A 19,545-nucleotide genomic window follows, 5' to 3' on the forward strand; every position below is an offset into this window, starting at 1 on the left:
TGCGACTGACCAAACACTCCACGGTTATATGATACACGTTTCGTATGATACACGTTTCGTACATGATACACGCTTCGATACACCGCTCCAAAAGCAAGTGGCAAGAACGTCAGCCCACAACCTAAGCAGTAATCAGTTTGCTGGAAGCGATTTTCACCAAATTAGTTGAAACACGACCAGCATACGAAAGATACCCAAGAACACAACCACACTAAAGCAGTCCGTATATTGTCCAGCCAGCACGTCACTGGGCATTTCTTACAAGAGTTACTGGATTTTCAGGCCACGATTTCTTCCGTCACAACAGGACGACATCGAAACTCTGCAGTGCTGGTTTGTTTACAAAAAGAAAAGAAAAAAACTCCGAGCTTCAGCTAAATCAACATTAGCCTTTGGCTATCAGCCTCAACATTTTCGTCATTATAGGGTTGCTCTAACTGCTCAAGATTGACTTTCTTCCTAAGTCAGGTTAGCCAATAGACCACGGCGTTCCGCGACTTAACCCGCGCCCCGTAGGGCTACCGGCGGACCCTACCACCCGTAGGGGGGGGGGGCGTTTCGGCCCCCCCCCCTAAGATCTCGGAAAGTTACCGGCCGATTTTCAAAATTCAAACGGCGTTTGATAGCCCTACCCGGGAACTACCTTGTGACCAAATTTCATTGACCTAGGTCAAACCGATGACGTCACAGGTCAGGTCAAAGGTCAGATTTTCACCGTTCACAGGCAATTCAAGAAATGTGCTGTGAAATCGAGTAAATTGGTAATTTATTGAAAACCATCGATGGTATATTGTTCGTCAAACACATACTTTGCTATCTGAGGTCACTGATACCAGGTCAGGTCACAGCGAGGTCAGGTCACCGGGGGTCACAATATGAATGTGTCGTGTGATACATGTTTTATGGTCCATTTTACATGATAAATGCGATTATGTGGGTTAGGCAGCCTTTGGGGCCAGCTTAGGTCACGTTTTGGTGAAGGTCAGGTCAAGGTCAGGTCAAATTAGGTCAAATTTCAAAGTTGATATTTTTGCATAAAATGGGTATCCACTCGATGCAGCTCGTCACGGGGAGTCTAATGGTGGTCTTTGTTTTGCTCTACGAGTTCTAGAATTGCCAAAAATTGAATTTGAAAATTTGACGTCATCATTTTTGAACAGTTTTTTTTCGCTATAACTTGGCCAAAAAACGAGGTATCGATCTGAAATTTGGTATGTAGATAGAAGACGGTAGGTACTATCACATATATTCCGGTTTTTTCGAAACTCAAAAAACTTTTTGGATTTTTTGGCTAATTTATCAAAAAAAAATGCTTTTTTGATTTTTGGGGATCAAAACTCAAAAATTTCAAAAATCCGAGATAGCAGTTTTGTAGCCCTGTCAATTCTACACCTTTTATGTCTTGATCATTTTTCTGTATCTTCAAAGCTGTAGGCCTGACAGGTCTTCTCGCGAAGGTCTTTTTTCGGTCGAAAATGACAGAACATGACGTCACTCTGACGTCATTTGTGGCCAACCTATCACAGCCTCTGGAAAAAATTTTTGGTCACAATGTGTAAAATTGATGCCCGGAGGGGTCCTGAAAGTTTGGTGGCGATATCTCCAGCCGTTTAGGGGATATCGACCGAAAAGGACAAGGGGGGCCGTTTCGGCCCCCCCCCTACGGGGCGCGGGTTAACAATGGTAGCAAAGGTCTAATGACCGAACTTTTATAATATGAATCTTAGCCCATGTTTCATCATCGCCAACGCTTTGCAAGGTCAATACAGTAATTGATTGTAATTTTTGTCGTCAACAAGCGACGTTTTGTCTTTTCTAAGCCACTCAAGTCACACAGACTGCTTCTTTAGGTGCACTTTCTCATCTCCCATCAAATAGTTCCTCATGGCCTTCTCCTACAAGACTTATCTTCTTACATGGGCCGTAAGAGTTCCTCAGGGTTTCCGTCTTTCCCCTACGAGACAAGTCTCCTTCCGTCGAAGAATTCCACGGGGTTCCTCATTTGTTCTACATACCTCATCTTCGTCTATCAGACTCAGCAGTTCTTCAGGTTCCTCCTTCCTAGGTGCCCCGTCTTCTACCATCGGGCACGTAAGCCTGTACCTCCTCACTGCTCAATCCATGCACCATCGACAAGTGCTTCCGCAGGTCGGGCCGGTTGTTGGAGACCTTGCCGCAGAGATGGCACACAGTGAGTCCCTGATGCAGCTTCGTGTGCGACATGAGCGAGCGATGAGAGCGGTACCGCTGGCCGCAGAGCGTGCAGACGAAGTCGGCGCCAGAGCCTGCAACCAGTGGAGGGAGCCTCTTCAGATCGGAGGACAGGTCTCAACCGGGGCGCGGATACAAACTCACTCAAAGGTCTTCAAAGGTCTTCATTAGCGAGGCGGATACGAACGGATACGAGTTCTTTAAAGGGGCGGAAAGCCTGCTCAGTTTAGCGACAAGGTGTCCATAGGAGGAAATCCTCCACAGCATTGCGGGCAAACCTGTCCCAACACGCAGCACACAAGTGCAGCGGATAACACCTATCCGAGCAGCCGACAAAGCCTCTTTCCTCCATTCGGTGCAAAAGTCCAACCGCGGAAGCCTGTTCATGTCCAAGTGTTCAGCGTAACGGGAAAGAGTTAGTACGAAAGCGGGTGATACCCCCTCAGATCGGTAAAATGGTGATCACCTTCAGGGTGCCTCCCTCCTCAGAACAGCTGAGCGACACAGAGAGAAAATCACTACAGTTATACGGAAAGGAGAAGGATACCGGCGAATAAAAACATCATCGATGCAACAAACTTGAGTAGACAGGATAAAGGTGAATGGTTGAATGTAGGTACAGAATCATTAACGTGTTTTGCAGAAAAGTGATGCTAAAGCAGAACACTGAAGACAAAGAAATGTAGAAAACATCACTGCTTTAAAATTAAAATTAAAATAGACTTCACGTGAGCACTGACAAGTAAACCTGTACAACCTGTTATCTCACGATACCAATGGTAGGTATATAACTGATGCAGATGAAGCATGAAGTTGGAACTATGTGGCTTTTGAACTGACAATCAGACTATCGTGTAGGCATAATTCATTTTTAACGGTGAAAATGTTGATCCTGATTGAGCCTGCAGTTGCACCATAACAGGAACATATAAGACTTCATTGCCTAAAAAAAGATGATTGTGCATCACAAACCTGGACGGCGAATTGACCAAAAATGTATTTGTCATCAAGTTACCATATCTCATTGAAGTTCTGCGCAAACAAATATGCGTCACATACTGAAGATAAAGAAATACAATACGAAATCAATATTCAATTGAAACGATAAAGCACACTGTAATGATATCATCATTAAAAAGTGACCACAATAATTAAGTAAGGGTCGTACCTTTATCACTACATGAAGATACGAGGCAGCCAAATTCTGCCTTTTTCCTCACTGTTTTCCAAAATTATTAACATACGAGTATAAAAAGTATGGTGTTGGAACTGTTAGGTATATGCAGATATACTAGCCCTTTGTGAAAAGCGATAATGTGAACACATATCACATGTGCACATTATCGCTTTTCACAAACGTCAAACTGTCATACCAGAATATACTAGCCCTATTGGTGAAGCAGGTACCACGCCATAAAACGTGAGCAAGTTCACTTTAGAACACGAGAACACAACTCTTGTCGACAAAAATAAAGCTCTTCAATAATTCCGACAAAAAATGTGTGATAGTCAACAAACTATCTTCCACACCATTCTACTATGATGTAAGTAAATGATCCATTAAATGATCCATTTAAAACCATGATCCATTAATCCATGAACCTAAGTAAATGCTCCATCTAGCATATAAAACGCATCGTTACATCATCATTATGCAGTACTTCCCAAAATGAAAAATCCCCTCCCCTCCCCAGAAAAAAAACTCTCTAATCTCAATCTCTCTAATCTCAAAACCACAGAACCCGACAATGAATCCAAATACCGAGGGTATAAATACCTACTTCTTAGTCACGACTAAAGACGTTTCCATCTCGCCTTTCCTTAGCGTCACCAGCACACCGCACACCCGACTATTCGTGCACCACAGCCTGTCCTGTGTCAACCCCCGTTTTAACCCGCGCCCCGTTGGGCTCTGCCGAGCAACGCGCCCCGTTGGGGGGGGGGCCATTTTGGCCCCCCCCTAAGATCTCGAGAACCACGCAACGTAGCGACAAGCGGCAAACGGTGTTGGATAGCCCTATCAGGGAACTACCTTGTGACCCAATTTTATTGACCTAGGTCAAACCGATGACGTCACAGGTCAGGTCAAAGGTCCAATTTTCACCGTTTACAGGCATTTCAAGAAATGCGTTGTAAAATCGAGTAAAATGCATTTCATTGAAAATCATCGATGGGGAAATGTTCTTCAAACACATATTTTGCTAGTTGAGGTCACTGATACCAGGTCAGGTCACTGAGGTCAGGTCACTGGGGGGTCACAATATGAAAGTGTCGTGTGATACATGTTTTATGGTCCATTTTACATGACAAATGCGATTATGTGGGTCAGGCAGCCTTTGGGGCCAGCTTAGGTCACGTTTTGGTCAAGGTCAGGTCAAGGTCAGGTCAAGGTCAGGTCAAATTTCAAAGTTGATATTTTTGCATAAAATGGGTATCGAATCGATGCAGCTCGTCACGGGGAGTTCAATGATGGTCTTTGTTTTGCCGTACGAGGTCTAGAATCGCTAAAAATTGAGTTCAAAAATTTGACGTCATCATTTTTGAACAGTTTTTTCGCTATAACTTGGCCAAAAAACGAGATATCGATCTGAAATTTGGTATGTATATAAAAGAGCGCAGGGACTATCACATATATTCCGGTTTTTTTCGAAATTCGGAAAAATTTTGGATTTTTTTTTTAGTTTTTCTAAAAAAATCAATTTTTTGAAATTTTTTGGGTCAAAAACCCAAAATTTTGAAAATCCGAGATAGCAGTTTTGTAGCGCCGCTTTTTGTCTATTAGACCATATAAAGAACTTTGAAATTGCTTGATAACTGTAGATTTGGTGAGCGTTTCAAGATTGCATGTTTTTTGCTCATTTTTGCTCGAACATGACCTCAGTTTGACCTCAATAACTCCTGACCTAAGGTGACCTAAGACTTGAAATTTGGTGTGAAGGTGTCAAATTGATGCCCGGAAAGGTACTGAAAATTTGGCGGCGCTGCGCGCCGCCGTTTTCTTGCTATTCAGGAAAAACCACAGGGGGGGCCCAAATGGCCCCCCCCCAACGGGGCGAGGGTTAAATAACTACTGTCAAGTGGAAAGTTCTAAGTATATAAGAAAATTTTACATTAGGAAAATTTTCCCCCACTCCAAAACTTCCCCACTCCAAAACACCATCGCACCAGGCTGACGGTAACCAGGATCTGTCCAGTAACCATCTGGAGAGTTTTCTTCACTTCATCCTCGCACCAGAATGTTCGTGCCCACAGTCTGCCCGTCTCCTTCACTCTGACACATTTTGACACATAACTGTGACACATTCTCTCCCACACCAGGCAGTCCACAGCCCCAGTCGCCTGTCTCCTTCACTCCACACATCCCCAAACCACACTACCCATCCCCATCGTAACCCGTCCTCGCCACACCCGATCCATCACACTCGACTCTGGGCACCCGCGATCTCTCCATCTCCATGTCCAGTGTCCACGCCAGCAGGCGCCTGCGGCAGCGACCTGGCTCTGACGCTCGGCACCAGCCGATAGATCTGCTCCTGCTCCAGACGATGCACGTTCTCCAGGTGTCTCCGCAGGTGGGAGACCTTGCTGGAGACGGTGCCGCACAGAGGACATATCGTCAGCCCTTCGTGGACCTTGCGATGGAGCGTCAGGGACATCTGGTGGCGATAGCGCTTGCCACAGACCACGCAGACGTAGGCACCTGGTGAAAGAGGTGGGGTCAGCACCTGATGGAAGAGCTGGGGTCAGAAACAGGCACCTGGTGAAAGAGGTGGGGTCAGAAGAATTACCTGGCGCCAACTGAGAGAGATAAGATGATAAACGTAGATCAGCTGGGCTTTATCAGTAGGAGGGCTCTATTGATTGAGCAGCAGAAAACACAAAACAAAGATGTGCTTTCATAAGAAAGCACAACATACATAAGTCAGAAGTAAAAGAGCAGATATGTGGGATCCGAAAAGAAAGTAGGTTGCAAGAATGGGAAAAAAACCGTTCAGAGAAACGCAGCATGGAAAGAAACAGCGCGTTTGTAGGCATAGGATAGCTATAAGCACGTTACTGTTCGTAGTGATCAAAACACTAGCAACAAAGGTGACTTAGAAGAGCCCAAGATATAGGAAGACAATTGAAGGAGAAAGGATTCTTCCAACATACCTGCCGAAGTCTCGGAAAAGACCGCACTGGGCGAACGTAGGATAAGGTGAATCGATTTAAATCCACGATAACCTGCGGACTGAAACTGATGGTGATATTCCCATGCGCGGCCGATGCTTTCCAATGTCCGATCTGTGCTGCCAACATTTGTTTAGCATCACTACAAGGAAAAAATGACGGAACGCTCGTATCAGCTTACTGAGAATAAGTTCAGTGCCCTCCAATCCCAGTGGAGCGGGTGACACGTTTACCAGCACTACAACTGTTTTGTTCTCACTCGAAAGTAATTTGGAATCGCTCGAAAAGGGACACTTTATGCACACTTTAGTGTACCTTGCATGCGCTAGTTCATGTTGACAGTGTTTATTCCACCAAGGCCAGCCGCGCCGGGAAACCGATGTAATTAAAGCATGAAAACTAATTCACCAAAAGCGTGCTGTCATGTGCTTTGCAAGTTCCCATTTATTCCCAGCGCTCGTCTGGCTTTCATCGTAATGGTTGGAAGTTATTGCGCCACGAGGTTTTAACTGATTTTTTTTTTTAAATACTAATTCGTCCGGGTGCCCCTATGACCACAAACCGCAAAACAGGGCCGTTGGGCAAGGCTAGATTCTTCAACATATTCCGCCTAGCAGAGCAATTTTTAAACGACATGCAATTTGAAAAAAATGAAAAAAATGAAATAAAAATGCGCCAGACATGTGGATTGGCACGTGCATCGACGTGCATAGCCTTCGAAAAATTGATTTACGTAGAGTTAAGAACGACGATTCTTGGGTTTCCTGGGCGCACGAACACCAATCTGCATGTATCCATGTATGTATGCATGTATTATTTACAACATGATCGATCCACACATGGCGTGACGATTACTATTTACTGCTCCAGGGGCGTCGCCACGGATTTTTGAGTGGGGGGGTCGGGTTTCTAGTCTTCACCCGATGGGTAGGGGTGTTTTTTTTTTGCCACACTTCCCAGTTTTGTGCGTGCGTAGGTGTGTGTGTGTGCGCGTGTAACAAATCGGCGCGCAGCGCCGCGAAATTTGGTATAACCTATTAGGTAGGTATACCTACCTACATCACTTGCGTAAACATTATCACTGGTCACTTAAGGTTAGGTCGCCATGTCAAGTTCAGTTATACGGTATACCTCTATCAAACTTTCCCCTCTCGCCATTCTTGTAGCTTTTTCTCCCATAACTTCGAAATTTGGTACACTGTATACCTAATGTATGGGGTTATACGTGTCAGCAATTCATGATTCTGAGGATTTACATCTATGATCTGGAGGCAGGTCAAATACGTGACCTCATCATTAGAAAATAATGAGAAATTAGAAAAAGCACGAAAGCCTCCTGCTTTGAAAAAGTTCGTCAGAAACGCAAAATGAGCCATGACAAATCAGCTAATCATTGCCAGGGACAGGGTGCAACTTATAGCGAGTGATGACTCGAAAGGTCATTAGTGGAAATGTCCATCGATGGCCACCAGCATTTTTTTCTACAACTTTTGACGAAGACGCGGTAGAGCGATGACAGCACCTGGAAGGTGTTGACTGTTCGATTCCCATACGAATGAGCTAGCCACAAAAGAGCTAGTGTTGTTTCAGCTAGCTCATTTGGGCTAGTGCCACAAAATAGCTAGTGCGATTGTAACTAGTCCCACAAAACCGCTAGGAGCAAAATGACAAGTGTTCTAAAGGGCTAGTAGATCGGCTCACGCCGTACCTCTTCGGGATTTTATAAGCAAAGTTCAGTTCAGATCAGATCGGTCACTAAAAAGGTCGTAATATTGAAAAAGACAGAAATATACGACTCAGATTTTATTCTCAAACGTTCATCGAAATGTTGTAGGTATCCAACTCCGTGAAGAAACTCCTGCCTGTCTATGATGTCTTTTGTGAGACGGCGAATGAGGACCTTAATTCGTTTATTTATATCGGCAAAAGTTTTCTGTTGTTTTTGAACTTCGTTTCCTGCTTTGAATTTGTAAGGTTCGGCAGCTTGCAGCGCTTCTTCTTTTTGAATCGCGGCCAGCAAACGCCAAAGTGACGGGAGTAGCGAGTCCACCATTCCTTTGGATTGCCCTGTGCCACCCTTCAATTTTGTTGTTGTTCCTCGGCATTCCCTCTTCATTGCGAATTCATTCCACATGTCTTTTCCGAAATTTGGTGCTCTCCTCTGCCCCCTCCGTCCCTACCTTCCAATGTAGGTATCTTCAAAGTAATTGTAATAGGTATCTTCAAAGCTCTTTGCACCACTAGCTCTCCTTGGGACTAGCCCTTATGAGTTACTAGCTATTTCAACATTAGCTTTTAGATCACTAGCTCTTTTGTGGCACTAGTTCAAACGTACTAGCTCAAATGGCACTAGCTGTTTTGTCGCTAGCTATTCGGACACGAGGCCCACTGTTCAGCTCAACAACACGGATCCATTCATATGCAGCAGGAGGTCCTTTTTCGATCAGGACATAACGTTGACCTGAGGTCGTTTTAACGTTAATTCTGAATGGTCACATTTTAACTCATGTGACGAGTCTCAAAGAGATAAACACGGTGGTGACAAGACAACATATGTAAATACCATACAAATTCACGGAATCTAAAGTTATTGCAAAGCAAATGTTTCGGCAGAATCTGTCCAGTTAGCTGTTTGCCTTCTACGGGCAAAACATAGACCGGAGATGAAATATGACGCGAAGCTAGCGAAAGAGCGTTGAAAGAGCTATCGAATATGTTTTCTGCTTCACTGTAGCCCTTCTATTGGTGGGTTCCCAGTCGCTAACGTATAACGTATACTAAAGTACCGCTGAGGTATGCTTTCGACCCCTGATCGATCTAGAGGTTTGCGGAAAAAAGAGCATGCTGCCCGTGACGAGAGAAAGCCGATAATACCCATTTACAAGATTTCGGGTCATCTCAGGGCTCAGGTCATCGCCCATAAGTAGGGAAACTCGGGACCTGCTAGAACTTTGTGAATGTAAGTTGTGATGGTTTTTCGAGGTTCTGATTACGAATGTTATCTTAGTTTTGAACGAAGATGATGACTCCATGCATTTGGGGTAGATCATGTCAGGTCAGATCGACCAGTACCTAATAGTGGATGACCACCACTGATTGCTTCCTAACATGTTATACATATGTATAAGCAACACAACTACTTCTTAAATGTTCAGATGGGCGCTAAGTTCAAAATCAGCTCCAAAACTATCCTATACCTAAATTAAAAGCATGTTATCAAAAAGTGAACCAAGGTCATCTTTATTTGAATCAGGGATATCGATTTATTTTTAAGTAGGTGATTAACTCGAGCACACCGGAAGTTTCGTTGCAATCGGCTCCTTTTTGCGCGACTTCTTTGCGAAAGCCCGAGACGGTTTCATCTGACTCCCTTTCCCCTACAATCTACATGTGCACTGTACAGCCAGTTGTGACGGTAGCCATGGGGCTGAGGCTAGTTTGTAGTTTTGTAGTTAGGTACTGATCCGACGAATCGACTGCGACCATTTTTTTTTCAACGATCAGACGAAAGCTCGGGGCAGTTTTGGCGCGTCCAATCTTTTGAGGGATAAAAAGGTACTAGAATGGTGGCTACTTAAAAATATTGTTGTGCTGGTGTTCCCCGCCCACAGCTAATTGAACTTTAGGTAATTGGCTAATTGGCTTTAGGGAGCTCTTGAAGCGATTCTGAATCTGATGTATTTGTTGGTGTTGCTGACGCCTGCTTCACTGACATAAAAGCTAAAAAAGCATACTCAGCATCGCAAAATGTGGGGGGGTCGACACCCCCAGTTTTCAAGAGTGGGGGGGTCACGACCCCCCCGACCCCCCCGTCGGCGACGCCCCTGTACTGCTCAGTATCAGCTGCCAATCCGCTTAAAATGAGAGTCCATGAATCGAAGACAGGTTTATTACACCTTGTATGCCTAACGTTGCTCGGCAACATCCAAACCTATTGCTAATCATGAGACAAATCAGCCAGTGAACACAGAGAGAAGGCTCGATTTGCTGTCAATCGATGCCAATAGTTGATACTATAGTAAATACCTAATGAGATGGTACGATGCCCGCACCAATTTATTGATATACATTCCGACACTGGCGGAGGGGTAGAGATGTTACGAACACATCATAGATAGCAAAGGTTAGCATTCTTGAATATATTTTATTCACCGAAAATACCACAAGACTGGCTCATTAGTCTTAACATAAGCCTAGGTGACTCCTCCACACTGGAATGATCTTACACCGTAAGCTCCCTTTCGCCGTGACTTTAGCTTACAGTCAAGTGATGTACAATGTATCTACAACGTTATGGAATGATCTTACACCGTAGGCTTCCTTTCGCTGTGACTTTGGCTTACAGAGCAGTGATTTAAAATGTATCTACAATGTTATCTACAAATCCACAATGTAATCCAACTGAAAGCAGCTACCTAACTGACGCTAATGAACTGGCAAATTACAAATCTTGTCACTGCCAAAGGAACAATGGCGATACCAGTACTTCTAAATAGATTCTCATCACGAACAACATAAGGTACCGATTAATAATAAGCAACAAACTGAGGTCAGACTCCTGGCTAAGAAATACCGCAAATGTATGGTAAAACACATTACACTCAGGAATTATGAATACATGAAGGTAGGCGCATGCAAAAAGCATCACCGTAACAAGCCTTGCTTGGTCACAATTCATGAAACAAGATGCAATAAAAGATACATGATAACTGTATTTATACACAAGACACCATACCTACAAGACATGAGATGGACCTGAGCAGTGAGCATATCGCCGGCAAGAGAAGACGAATAAGAACAAATACGAACATGAGTGCCTCGGCCTACAATACAATACAGAGTGTAAGAATACCTGAAAGTGATGGTTGATCATATGCACAAAGGGTACGTGTATACTGGGCATGTGAAGAAAAGAAAAACGATGTCGAAACTAGGAGTCTCAAACTAAAACTCGTTGAGCTGTAGATACAACGATGGCATCGGAGGCCACATTATCGACACTGAAGTGTCACTAACTAAACCAACGCCATACGTTCAATGCTGAATTGACAAAGCCAATCCTTGACACAACTTGCACTGTCAGAAGTCTCACAAACGAATACAAAATGTTTAGCTACATCCAAACAATAGCAGTGAACGAAACAAAAGACTGACTACTTCACACGCTTGAAGAATCACTTATATCTGTTTTGTAGCGCTATTCAGTCGTTGAGAAAGAAAAATACAATTACAGCCATAAGGATGCAATGGCTCTAGAAAATTGAACTACCATACGTCCTTCAGAAATGTTTGGCTCTAGCACCGCTATCGAAGCACCCACTGGTGACATTTGGCGCCTCCGTGGGCCGATCTACACAAGCCATCGCCAACTTTCTTCATAAAAGGCACCATTTACTGTCGCTTCATGCTCCCCTGTCCAAACATCCAGCATTCACTCGGGCCTCCTTCTTTACGATTTCCTGAGCTAGTCCGCACTACTCCTCCACCTCCCTGATAATCTGATTCCACGTCCCTCGCGCCGGTTGACTACTTCTAACACTTCCCGAACGTCCAACCTATGGTCTTCGACTACCAGACAACATCACTGTTTCGTCCTTATGCTGTCGCTGATTCGTTCTTCTGCTGTGGTTGGCCTGGTGAAGCCCCCAAACTGGTTGAAAATGAACACGTTGCTACCAGAGCTGACATGAGGCGACGTACGGTCTACACCGATACACCATGCTCCACCTGAAGATATTATCCCAGGTGTTTAATTGCATAGATCACTTGGAAACAGCTCCTGCTGAGCTCTGTTGCGAGTGAAGTCCCGTAACTCCCGGACTTGCAGAGGTCGAGACCTGACCACCTGAATCGAGCATTTGCCTGACCTCCTCTGGAGTGAGGCGATGCTCGGACTGCAGGTGCCGTCTGAGGTGGCCCACGGTACAGATCACTTTGAGGCAGATCCGGCAGGTGGTCAGGCCCAGGTGGACTTTCATGTGAGCGCGCAGAGCACGGGCAGTGGTGTAATACCGTCCACAGATATGGCAGGAGGTCGCTTCAGGCGAACGCAGAGCTGAAACCGGAGAGGTGTGTCGATAATAATTCATTTTTGAATGATTTTAGATGACAGGGTGTCGAAGAGGAAGGCTCTAAAAGTATGTAGCTAAAGCCAGCTAACCTCTAACAGCAAATTGTAGGTAGATTGCTTACTTGTTTGCGGAATCTTCGTGGGGTGCTCCGAGTGTCTGGGCTAACGGACCCACATGCATGACTAGACCAGTAGTTATATTATGATGATGATCTTGCCTTTGATGAGAGAGCCCCCTAACCAACCTTCCCCAGCGATTATGCCTTTTTCTCGTATTGGATACTGTGTATGAATGTTACGAATGTGAGCGAGTGAAGAGGATGGGCTTTCAGTAGAGGGCAGTCACCATTGTTTGCAGTGTCAACTACTTTGCTTCTTATTCATTCATATTAACCTTGGACTCTCTCTTTACTGCTTTTTATGTTTCATTTCATTTCCTAGCTGGAAGTGCCGCAACTTGAAATTTTAAGTTATTCTGGTGTTAACGTAAGGTTCTGTGTGTCGCTGAGATAGAGGGAGGGGACACTCCTGGTCACCTGATCATGGGTGGCGGCTTAGAAAAAAAGTGTGCAACTTGGTTGACAAAATATTTACTTTTCCGATGTGATCTTTTTTGTTGCTTGTTTGGGCTTTAGGGTGCGCAGACTACAATGTCATTTTGCGACCATTCAGAGGTGATCGATGGTAGGTACTTTGAAGAGGAAAGGAATCTTCATCCAAACGCATTGGAAGGAATTCTTACATCAATGAAACCGCCCGAATCAACTATACGATTTTGTTTATGCTTTCGCATGTCGCCTCATGTCAATTTACATGGAGATATGTGTAACACCCATTGATTTTATTGCCTTTCATCATTGTCAATGCATTCTTGACCAATCAAATCGCCTGGTACCTACCTATTACAGGACCACGCAATACCAATGCAGTCACTATTCCAAAAAAAAAGTTTCGATTGGCATAATTATCATCGAGCAGATTGCACTTCCCCCCAGCAACCGTCACCGGTGCTCAGCAAAAATCGCTTTCAGACACAACACTTGAAAAGTTTATTTTCTCTACATAGAAATGCTGTGCAAAAAACAATGAACATGCAAGAATGGTGACATGGCAAATGGCCGTTAGCCAATGTCCTATGACTGATTCGCGACGCTATTTACACAACCCCGGCATTCTAGTATCATTTTAAAAACACATACTGAACAGGTTACACACTACACAATTACAAAGAAGACGCCATAAACCCGTGAATCTGCAGATGTACACCAGTCTAATTCTGATGAGGATTCAAATCCGGCGTGGCAACACACATTCACGTACTTACACCGTGATCACTGAACTCTATAATGTGGAATGCGCATCGGCCGCCAGATGGTGTCCAACGGTGCCGCCATGTTGCGCAGACCAGAAAGCGGCCGCCGCCTGTGTTGGGGAATAGGGAATTCGGGACCTCGATTTACGTTTGCGGTCGCTGCATCCGTTACGTTCAAGCTATGTGGACACGGAACCCAGCATCTTACGCAGAATTGAGTGGAGAACAAGATGAAATCCTAAAAAAATCCTCAGATATAAGGAACTAATACGTTAAACCCTTATAAGTCAATGGGGAAATATGAAAATTGCTATTTTGGCGCCGAGAATGATCTGAAACTATCTCAAGCATATAGAATCATGATTTCATGCACTCCTTGCAAGGTTCTATGCTTCATATTTACATTGTTGCTCTTGCGTGACGTCATTTGTGACGTCACAAGGGTCACAATTTTTCTTCAATAACTCCCGATCAAATTGAGCTAGCGAGTCGGGAAAGCCACCAATGGACTCAGGAAGACCTGCCGAATCGAATGATATGCGACAAGACCTCTTTCGACCAACTTCGTGACCTGGGGGTGCTGACCTGACCTTGACATGAGGTCAACACCCTAAGTTGACCTGACCCGAACAAAAAGTATATCATTCGATGCGCCTGAGCTAGCTGAACACGATGATGCCAAAATCGCGGCTCTACTGCCATTTTTGGCGAAGTTATTTACCAAAAACCGAACCCTTGCCTAAGATCACTTGACCTGACCTCAGAGGTCACCGGTTGACTTGAGACCTTTACAGTGGGTTCCTACCAGTCACTCTGCATTATACTTTGCCGCATACGACCACTTTACCGCTAAATTCTAGTTAAATTAGCGGCGCATTAGCGAGGTGGGTTCAATCAACCCCCTCGGCCGGGGCAAATGTAGGTCCGGCGAGTGAATTTGAGGAATTCTGAAGATACGATCGTGTTCCCCACTCAATTCTGCGTAAGATGCCGGGTTCCGTATCTACGTTACTTGAACGTAACGGATGCGGCGGCCGCAAACGTAAATCGAGGTCCCGAATTCCCTATTCCTCAACACAGGCGGCGGCCGGTTCTTGGTCTGCGCAATATGGCCGCCACCGTTAGACACCACGGCCAATAGAATTGAAGCGGCAGTGCTCCCCTGTGACCGTGATTCACTTGCGCTACTACTTAACACAAACAAATGTCACACTTATCACTGATCACTGATCAGTCTGCACAACTACATGACACTGCGGCTTTGAGACACCCGGAGTCAAGAGTTCAGCATGCTTATAGCTGCAAATCCAAAAGACGCTAAACCACTGTTGACTTTCCCATATCTGTTTGTGCCATTTCGCAAGAGCTCACGTCATTCACTTTGTTAAGTAGCAGTTTGGGCACAACCTACCAAATCACTAAGAGGATGTGTTGAGAGTGACGGCTTATCATATCATCGTACGTCAATTGTTTCTCAATGTTGTGTTTTTACGACACAATGCGGAAGGCGAAACGTTCTGTTTCAACACTAGTTGTAAGTGAGCAGCGGGCACTAACTACCTTTAGACGAAGTGGTAAGTGAACAACGGTCACTACCTTTAGACGAAGAGAAAACAGCAACATGGTAAAAGACATAAGTCACTTACACCAATACTCCTTCTGCATTACTCTGGTCACTCATACCCGACCATTGTATATGATGTCGTCAAAACGAACCACCTTGTCACATAGTCATATCCACACCAGGATAAAACTGGTGCTGTGAAGCATGTCAACACACTCCTCCGTCCCTCTGCACTGGTTTCTTGCGATGGGCCCTTCGGCCTAGCAATACCGTTTCAGGCTACGAGACTGATGCGATCAGGGGGAAAATGACTACAAGTTAGTACACCTCTATCGTTCAGTCCGTCACGACTCCCACCTATCCCCGCTGACGATCACTCGTTGCGATAAATTACTTCAATGACGGTTGTCCACTTTAAACCCGCGAAACAGGTACTGTTCAACCCGGAATTTCAAAGATTTAGCGATTTAGCAAACGAGATAAAAGGATGACTCTGAGGATATAAAAGACGGTTCATTGATCTCGCGGCGCTTCAGGTTTTACACTTTGTACACTATACAGCACGTTATGTCCAGCGCCCGGTACAACACCCTGTCCATCCTGCTGACCGGCTCCTGGTAGCCAGTGGCGTGCACTTCTCCGGCCAGCGTTCTTCTCAGTTCCTTTGTTGCTAATCCTGCGCACTTCCCTGGCCAGCGTTCTGCTCAGCTTTTTGTTGCTAATCCTGCACAGCTCCCTGGCCAGCGTTCTGCTCAGCCCTTTGCTGCCAATCCTGCGCAGTGCCCTGTCCAGCCCCCTGAGCGGCTGCAGCCATCCATCCCTGATCGTGCATCCCTTGATATCGACCATGGACGGCCGTCGGCGCCAACAGACGTATTTGCTCCGGCCCCAGGTTGTGCGCCTGCGCCAGGTGACGCCGGAGGTGTGACACGATACAGAGCACCTTCCCGCAGAGACGGCACGTTGTGAGGCCCTGGTGAACCTTCAGGTGATGTGTCAACGCTTGTCGGTTGCTATAGCGACGGCCGCATTCTTTGCAGACAAACATAGGCCGTGAATCTGAAATCAAGATGGGATTGATGTTAGTTCGGCTGTTATTGAGGGAGTAACGAATGTTATGGCAAAACTACGTTGAAATACATGTGGTGCTTGATAGGCAGTGTTGGTTTAGCATAAAGGGTAAGGAAAACTGGTAAAAAGTCGCAGGGCCTTTACCAGCTTTTCATCAGCATTTCACTATGGCAGGGATCAAAAGTAGCTCCCGCACGGATGTGGGGTCCCCCACACAAACCCCACATTTAAAATCTTTTAACAGTAAAGGAGAAGAGAGTCGCTGAATAACAGAAATGGAAGTCAGTTCAATCGGTAAAAAGCCCTCAATGCTTTATCAACTTTAAAGTGAGTGAAATAATACATCACCCTCAAGTGTCAACTTTCAATTCAAAAGGAAAAAAGGCTTAAATAAGTAACAGCATTCACTCGATTCGATTCGATCTCATTTGGCTTCTTAAGCATCAAAATCAAAAAAGTAAAGTCGAATGTGCAGTGTATTTCACATGAAATTCGTTCACACTCACCTAAAATGTTGCAGATATTTCATAAAGATCCAAGCCGCAATCACGAAATCCAAGTCGCGCATACTTTCAATAAAATAAAGTGCAGAGAGAGCAACACCAAAACATATCGGGAGGACAGAAACATGCTAACTGATTCAAAGTGAAATCTTCGAGAAAAGTCGCTTTCAATTTCCACCTTCAAATAAATGTTTAATATTCAACATCAATAAATAAACGAGCGACAGCAAAGCGCGGAGAACACAGCGGCAAGAGGAGAGCATAGACCTCTGTACACGTGAATCTGGTAAACTAACTTCAGTCACAAGCGCTGACTTTCAAGACCGTTTGCGTTGTGGTCATGGCCAGATTTTCTGTGTTCAGTCCAGAAATACAGAGGTCTTGGGGGGAGCCAAACCCCTCCAAAAAGACTTAAGATCTTGGTCACTACTGTAGATGTAGAGACATGACTCTAAAGATAAATCGTCCCGGCACTTAGTCATGTGTACACCCAAAAAGGCATGGTGGTACCTTTTTGTGAGCAGATAGTTTTGAAATGACACGCCGCGTTCCGTTTGTGATTTCAGCCGGTAGTGATCTATCCAATAGGTAGGCATCAACAATGAAGGAAGGTAGATCCATCCGTGCTACCTGAAAAAGAAACAGGCACAAGTCTTATCTAGATATATCTTCGATAAATGGCATCACAATGTATACTGAAACTACATTACAATTAGGGAAGATATCATAATGATAATTCTAACAATAATCAATCGATTATTTTCGGGGTAATAGTGAAGCAGAAACTCTACGAAAGCCGGAACTATGTCATTACATTCCTCTTCATTAGTTTACAAATAGAGCACGATAATCCCAGTTCCGCGAGTACCAGACGAACACGGAATATGAAATAACGAAGTGGTCACAGTAACTCACCAAGAAAATGTTTAATATTTGCACCGAAAAAATGACACTGAACAACTAACGAAACACAAATTGGTGTTTCAACAGTCAGCACTAAAGGAACTGCTTCAAGCGCCAGTTTCAAACGCCAAGTTTCATACCGTTGACGGTAAGTTGAAAGCTCAAATAAGCACAAGTCAGATTCAACAACTTAAAAAAACTTACGTATGTTACAAGAAAACCAGATGAAAAGTACACATAAAATTCAAAGTAAAGACAAACGCGAAATACCTTGAACTTGAGCCTTAAACGGCGTTGTCGCGGTCCGAACTCAACATTTAACACCAGTGCTGGCATCTGGTAGACTCAGCAATTATGACGCTACATTACACAGACGCTACATTACATAGATTGCTCGTCGCACTCGGTATGTCGTTGCCGTCGCGACAGATAAAATCGCCAGACTAGAAGCCCCTTTTCACAGAAATAAGAGCACTCTGATTGCCGTAGGTATTCCTAAGAACTACCTCACAGATTGGTTCATTGGCTCGGCTTGCAGCTCAGAGACTATTCTAAAGCGAGGCATGATCTAAACTACTCACATTCACAACGCTATCTAGCCATTGTGAAAAACTCATTTGAACCAAGCCTTGAGTGAAAACTGAAAAGTGTTGTTGAATTTGTGACATTAAAGGTCACGTATAAAAACACGGTTAATTTTAAAACAGTGCTGGCATATCGTATTAGCTGCACTAGCTCTAATTACGTACCAATGCCACTAAAGAACGGAACATATGACTATGACCACCCCTCTAAAAAAGAAAAAGATTACAGAACATGCAAGTGCAAATGATGATAAATCGTCAAAATAAGCCCAAACACAGTGTAATAAATAACATAGTGTAATAATAATAAGTGTAATAATAAGTTCTTTATTACACTATGGCTCAAATTTATTACACGTCGAATAATTACCACCCGAACATTGAACGTTGTAAATATAATTCATGGAATTCGTTATTTATAGTCGTTAAAACATTCGCAGTACCGAAAGGCAATTCATGCATACCAATACAACTGATCAGTAAGTAGAGAGCAGACATACTTAGATATAAATAGTGCACGGTCGCGTAAAAACAAAAGCAAATATATTGTTTTTTTCTTTGCATATCCGGACTCACTCACTAAACGTACAATCACATTTATACAATACATGGCAGTATAAGGAATACGCAGTGCCGAAGACCCACCTGTAAAAGTTCCTCCAGAGGTGATTGATACACTTGATATTTCTGATTTCTTGGAGGGCTCGACGGGTGCCTTCTGGGTATCCGTCGTGATTTTAAATGCACGAACTGACAGCCCAAAGCCTAAATGAGCTGATTTTGTCAAAACAGAAATCCCGGAGGATAGAACAAGGTCATGATGTTAGAGCAAACAATAATTTGCAGTGCGCCTTTAATCTACATACAGTTTAAAATGAGGGGCTCCAAGATTAGGGCAACCAAAACGCGGATTTCTATGACCTTAAACTTAATAAAAGAATCGGCAACCCCATTTGATTTTCGGGACGTTTTTATTAATTGTTCTGCTAAAACTACACCGGAACAACGAGGAGGCACAAAGAAGGAATTGATTTCTCTTTTCTTTGTAGATATGCAGCAAAACCGTGGTTAATTTGCAACGCACATTTTGCACTGACAACCGCACGGGAGCCCACGCGACTCCTTAGAAAGTCTGAGATGCGATTGTGAGCATTATG

General features: G+C 44.3%; 1 protein-coding gene across 9 annotated transcripts in view; it reads right to left on the reverse strand.

Moving 5' to 3' along the window:
• Positions 1-19,545, reverse strand: part of LOC122383774 (longitudinals lacking protein, isoforms A/B/D/L-like) — a 61,155-nt gene that overhangs the window by 31,854 nt on the left and 9,756 nt on the right. For 2 of the 9 annotated variants that reach the window (XM_043370526.1, XM_043370522.1), the window contains exon 6: positions 11,079-12,436. The exons of 4 other annotated variants lie outside the window; for them this stretch is intronic. In XM_043370526.1, coding sequence (XP_043226461.1) covers positions 12,144-12,436 — 293 coding nt within the window. In that variant the 3' untranslated portion in view covers positions 11,079-12,143. Of the gene's footprint in view, positions 1-1,313; positions 2,286-3,192; positions 5,912-11,078; positions 12,437-19,545 lie in introns of those variants that run through there. 3 more of the 9 variants (XM_043370531.1, XM_043370527.1, XM_043370523.1) reach the window with 3 other exon arrangements.

This window comes from Amphibalanus amphitrite, unplaced genomic scaffold (assembly GCF_019059575.1).
Source record: "Amphibalanus amphitrite isolate SeventyFive unplaced genomic scaffold, NRLGWU_Aamphi_draft 000173F_arrow, whole genome shotgun sequence".
Classification (NCBI taxonomy): Eukaryota; Metazoa; Arthropoda; class Thecostraca; order Balanomorpha; family Balanidae; genus Amphibalanus; species Amphibalanus amphitrite.